The sequence below is a fragment of the Perissodus microlepis genome, chromosome 6, assembly GCF_051167445.1.
Source record: "Perissodus microlepis isolate ML-2025 ecotype Zambia chromosome 6, ASM5116744v1, whole genome shotgun sequence".
Taxonomy (NCBI): domain Eukaryota; kingdom Metazoa; phylum Chordata; class Actinopteri; order Cichliformes; family Cichlidae; genus Perissodus; species Perissodus microlepis.
This window is the reverse complement of record NC_140466.1, coordinates 27349823-27355822: the sequence shown is the minus strand read 5'-3', so window position 1 is coordinate 27355822 and position 6000 is coordinate 27349823. Positions and strand designations below refer to the sequence as shown.

At 40.4% G+C, this 6000-nt stretch overlaps 1 protein-coding gene across 1 annotated transcript in view; it reads right to left on the bottom strand.

Annotated features, from left to right (window-relative positions):
* Nucleotides 1-867: 867 nt before the first annotated feature.
* The window catches only part of dchs2 (dachsous cadherin-related 2), a 31725-nt gene continuing 26592 nt past the window's right edge, over nucleotides 868-6000 (bottom strand). Inside the window, exon 20 of the mRNA XM_084931773.1 lies at nucleotides 868-4399. Within this exon, the coding sequence (XP_084787899.1) occupies nucleotides 1803-4399 (2597 nt within the window). The 3' untranslated portion in view covers nucleotides 868-1802. The remainder of the gene's footprint in view (nucleotides 4400-6000) is intronic.

Genomic DNA, 6000 nt, shown 5'->3' with positions numbered 1-6000 from the left:
ATATACTAGTGATGATATTGGCTTTCCTCTATTTTAATCAATTTGTTTCATAACCTGAATTAATGTTCACATTAGAAGAGCCAGACTCTGATGTTTTGAGGTTTAATTACCAGGCAAAGATTTGCTGCGGTTATATATTTGTAAACCCTGGAAATGGTTGTGTGGACAATTGAAATACTAAAGGACTGGCAAAGTAACTCCAATCATCCTTCTGATGCTCAGTTTGAACTTTAGCAGGTCATCTTGACCATGTCTACGTGCCTAAATGGACTGATTTGCTGCCCTTTGATTGGCTGATAGACACATATTTGCATTAAAAAACAGTTTAACAGGTGTACCTAACAAAGTGGTTCGAGAGTGTACACATAGTGTTGGTCTATAAAAAGCATCTATACAGGATGTAAATGTTTACATCAGGATCCTAAAAGTGAAGAATAAGAACAGAATCTGTGATAGCGCTGCACACCACCACAAGTGTTTACATAGTTTGAAAACCTTTATCCCATTTTTCTTATGTAAAGTATTATCAAAGAATTTAACCTCTTGTTGCTGTTCAGATGCAAAATATTGAAGCTGACCATGTGAAAGACCAGATTCATGAAAAGAAAACCATCTGAAGCGTAAAATGCAATATCCTGGGAAAACACATCATAAAAGTTTAATGTATTTGTTGCAAAAATGCCTTTAAAGAGCTGTTTTATTATTGCCCCACCACAAGAATCCTGTCTTTATTAGTGGTTCATGTCACTGATTCTCAGTTACAGTGACAAAAAAATATTTTTATCACTGTGTAATGAGGAAATACGTACACATGCAAATCAAATTACCCAAAAGAAACTCGGAAGCACAATATGACAAAAAAAAAACCCAAGAGAAACTTTTTTATTACAAATTATTTACTTACAAATGTTTTAATATTTAGATTATACATTTCTCTGAAAATTATACCTAAAGTGCTGTTTATTAACAGGGTGGCCAAAGTTTACAGACAGCACACAGAAACAATCATGAATATATATCATGAGAAAATGACATGAGCTGGTTCATGAATAGAGAAGCAGAAACGGTATAATCTGTACAAACTTCGTACCAGTGAGGAATTCCTGAACTGTATTTTGGTTTTGAGAGATAGCTGCACTAACCCAGCCTTTCTTTTAGCTTCAAAAGTATTGAAGTATTAAATTGAAGGAATAAAATGTATTCTGTTTCTCACTGGGATTTATTGAGAGATTATATGAAAAGGGGAGGCAAAAAGGCCTGGATTCAAAATACCATTTTTTATTATTCCAGGAAGCAGCTAACATAGCTAACCGCAGAAAAATATTGCCTTTCTTTCGTTATTAAAGTTAAATCAACCATGAAAAGGTTTCCATTTAGAAGCTGCAACCAACTGCAATAACAAAGTGTTTCATTTTCTGCTCATATACATGTTTACAATAAAACATTCGGTAATTAATTGCTGAGTAGAACATCTGCTCTTTTTCAGACATGTACATAACAAGAATATAATGCAAGACAGGTTTCAGTCCGAGTTTTCCAGATATTAATTTAGTATTTTTACTGAAGTGAGTTACGATTTCGCCCGGAATGCAAACCACTACAATAACTTCAATAGGATATTATTGTGTTGTATTACTGTATCACCCTTTAAAACCCTACAAGTGGACAATGGGGCTATTATGGAAATGATACCAGGAATATATCTGAATATCAGCAAAATCACAACCAAACTGTGCAGTGTCTCCTAAAAAAACTTCAAAAGGTGAATCGTAAATGAAAGTGATGTCACTTAAAATTTTTGGCTATACCTGTATTTCTGCCTCTAAAAGGCTAGCAGTGAGGGGTCCTGATTCTAGTCTGATCCCCCCAACTCCAGTGTCTGAGACAACTGGTGAGGCACTGGGGGTCCTTATAGTGAGTGAAGACAGTGATGGGGAGAAATTAGGTGTCATAGCTGAAGGGGTAAGTCCAGTGTTCCTGGCTAAGGGGGAATAAGCATATTTCCGGTAAGAGGGTCGTCTGGCGATGCTTGGCACACGCCCCGGCTTTCGTGGAGGAACGGTCCTTATGCCCGGCTGTGCTACCCCTGTTATAAGAGGTGGTGGGTACATGAGACAACTCGATTCTGCTGCTAAGTCCTCACGGCCACCTTGAAGTTCCTCATCAGGGAGCATCCCAATATCAGTAAATACGGAGGCTAGAGTCTGGAAACGGGGTTCCCAGTCCAAAAGGTAGTCCCAGCAGTAGCTACCTTGCAACTCCTCGTCTAGAAACACCAGTGAGGAGAGAGAATCTGCAGAAGCCTGGGCTTCAGAAAGGGGGACGAACCCTTTTATCCCCATGTTCTCCTTTAAATCTCTCATCCTGAGTATTCCAGGAAGTAGTCCCTCACCTCCTCCTTCCTCTTTGAAGTGGTGGAGACTTTCTGTGCTGGCTATCCCTGAGACTAAACATTTATTGACTGATAAGATGTGCTCTGGTCCTACATCGATAGAACTGCATGAGATATTATCTCCTAGTAAGGCAGAGTCTGGGATCTCTGTGGACTTCTGGGCAGATTCGTTTCTTTTACGGCAGGGGTATTCGTTGATCCACTTGATCTCCTGGTCCTCAGCTGTCTCGCCTTCCGCTGAACCTCGCCCGCTCGAGTCTGATGGATTATATGGGTTTGAGATGTCCATTTTAGTCACCATGATGCTTGGGCGTGTAATGTCATGCAAAGACATGGAACTTTGTGTTTGGTTATTATGTCTCGTGAGCGAGCTTGTGCCATGGCTCAAGTGTGTAGCAATGGCAGCAGCCTTTCTGATGGCTGCATCTTTGAGCTTACATCTGAGAACCAAGCTCACAAAAATGATAAGCAGAAAGAGAAACATGATTAATGAAACAGTCAAACTGAGCATATGAGTATCCAGGGGGACTCCAGTTAGTGCTTCAGCTGAACTAGAGATATTGACAAAAACCAGGCAGGTTGTAGTCCTGGAGCCTAATCTGGGACTAGCTGCAGAAACAACCAGTTCTACCATGTCCTGGCTGCCTGCCCTATGATACACAGGACCAGAGACAAAGATAGCCCCAATTGTTCTGTTAATGGAGAAAAAAGGTGATGAATTCACAAGTGAGTACTCCACCACCCCGTCCACACCTCCATCATGGTCCATTGCCATCACGTAACCGACCGTATCACCAGGCTTGACGTTTTCTGGCAACAGAAAGTGATACTGCTTCTGGGTAAAGACCGGACTAAATTCATCCACTCCCTTGATATTTACTTGGACTCTCACTGTAGCAGCTTTGTCACCTTTATCTCTGGCTTCCACTATAAAACAGTACTCACTTTCTCGTTCGTAGTCAAAGGTTTGTCTGGTGTGAATGTCGCCTGTCAGGGGATCGATAGCAAAGGCCTCCTTCCTCTCTGGGTTACCGCTGCCATAGTTCATGAAGCAGGAGGACATAACAGAGTAGGTGAGCTGCCCATAAGGGCCTAAGTCATTGTCAACAGCGTGAACAGAACATACATGGGTAAATGCAGGGAGGTTCTCCAGCACAGAACAGTTAACTGTAGGAAACATGAAATATGGGGTATTGTCATTCTCATCCAACACCGTGATGAAGACAATCGTAAATGCCACTTTATGGTTTTCAGATGATTTGCCACCATCCGATGCTCTGATGGTGAGGATGTATTTCGAGTCTTTTTCATAGTCGAGAGAGTTGTTGACTACTAAGAGGCCAGACTGAGGATCAAGCTTAAGGTGACCTTTACTGTTCCCAGAAATTATATCATACCGCACCAGGCCATTGGTTCCGAGGTCGGGATCGTGGGCACTGACCTGGACCAGTTTGGTACCTAACTGGCTGTTTTCACTTACTTGTGCATGGTACTCTGTGCTGGAAAACACAGGGACATTGTCATTGCAGTCTGTTACAGTCACCATGACGACGGTAGAGCTGTTCAGTGGAGGCATTCCTCGATCAGAAACGCTCACTGTTAATGCATAGCTCTCAGTAGTTTCACGGTCTAAAGCGTTGCAAAGAACAAGCTTTCCAACATTTTTAATCTGATTCTCAATCTGAACCATTTTTACTTCCAGACAGAATCTTTTCTCCTCATTTCCCCCGGTGATGGTATAGTCCAAATAGGTATTTTCAGGGCTCCAGTCTTGGTCCTCTGCAGAAAGAGTCAGCAGGGTAGTGTCTATAGGCGTGTCCTCCGGGACGGTGAGTGTGTATATGTCCTGGTAAAACGAAGGTTCGTGGTCGTTGGTGTCCAAAATCAGCACGTCTATGGAGGTAACGGTGGAGTGCACAGGATCTCCTCCATCTCTTGCTTCAACCAGAAGATGGATCAGGTTGCTGTTTGTGATGGCCTTTAAGGGCTTGTTAGTAAAAATAGACCCTGCAAAATAGAATATATTCCCATCAGTTAATGAGTTTCTTTAAAGGACCAGTTGATATTGTTGTATTGATAATGGTTCTAACATTCATGACTGTCACTAAAGGCAGTAACAGTCACAAACAGGACTATTAGCATATAATCATAGGCTTAAAATAAAGGCTAAATTAATATAAAGGCTTTATTCACATCTTTGTTTTTCAACAAGAGGATATAACTTTTATTTTTTTTACAAAACATGCAAAATATTGCAAAACTCTTCAACTCTTTGGAAGTTTAGCCCATAGTTTAGTGCTTTGGTTTTGGTTTGGCCTGCAGTCTTCCCAGCTATGATCATCTATAACAGAAATATATTGCTGCATCTAATAATGAGTTTTAATATATATATTGGCAAGCACGGGAACAAAGATAAAACTTCAGGTAGTCGGTAAGGTGACTCAAAATGTTGTGGATCCGAATGTCTGAAACCACATGTAAAAACCGTAGTGTTTTCATGACCAACAAATCTGGTAATAATCAGATATTTTGACAACCCTTAAAACAGAACATAGTGAAACAAGAGCACTGAGAGCACAACTCCACCGAAGGCCAGGGGCTAAACTAAAACTTAGATGTTTTTATTACAACATGCTGACGTCAGCCTGCTTTCATTACAATATGACGACATCAGCCTGTTACGGTGTCTTTGTGACATCACAAGGCGTTACATTGAAAACCTAAAAAGTAAGTTGTACAGCTCCCTCCATGCCCTTTCATACGATATATTACTCAAAATGGTTACTTGAAATTATTTTTCAAAGGTCAACTTTGATCTTTGGCGCTAACAACAAAGGTCAAATGTTTAGCCAACCAAGGCAGTCATGTCACCCAAGGTCTAATATGAGGTTGTGGAATTTGAAGACGATCTATAAAAAAATGTGGGTAAAATAAAGTTTTACTGACTTTAGTGTGACCATGAGTTGGAGCTGTTTTTGGTATCTACCCCTCCTCCTCTCGGTAGGGAGAACAATAGAATATTTTTGTAAAGCAAGATTTGTTAGACGAAAAGTAATCAGAAGATCACTACATCAAGCCCAACGGACAGAAAACTTCATCACAGATATAGAAATGACTAAATCAACACTACAAATCTGCAGGGAAGTGTAATCTGTAAAGCACCCATAGTGATTTCTAAACAAACTGTTCTTCTCTCAGCTTATGGTAGCAACCGAAATGTGTATACAAGAAAACAAAGACTAGAAATAATGACTCTGCCATGGAAGAAAAATCCACAGTGCAACATGCTGGTGGGAACTTTCAAGGGGTTTTTTTTGGTTATTTTGGAGTTGGTCACTTTCCCTGAATGGACTTCATCTGACCCAGGAGGAGCAGCACAACACCAGATGCTTCATTTTTCTTTGTGAAGATGGATTAACAGACTTAATGCAGCAGAATAATGATCCCAATGCACACTGGATATTTCAAGAAGCACTCGGAGACTAAGAAAGGTGAACAATCCTGATATGAAAAGAAGCTCTTTTTGAACAGTTCATGTTGAAATAATATCTCAACAAGCTAAAGGGGGTCCACCAAATGAAAATAAATACATGGTTATATGGTCATTT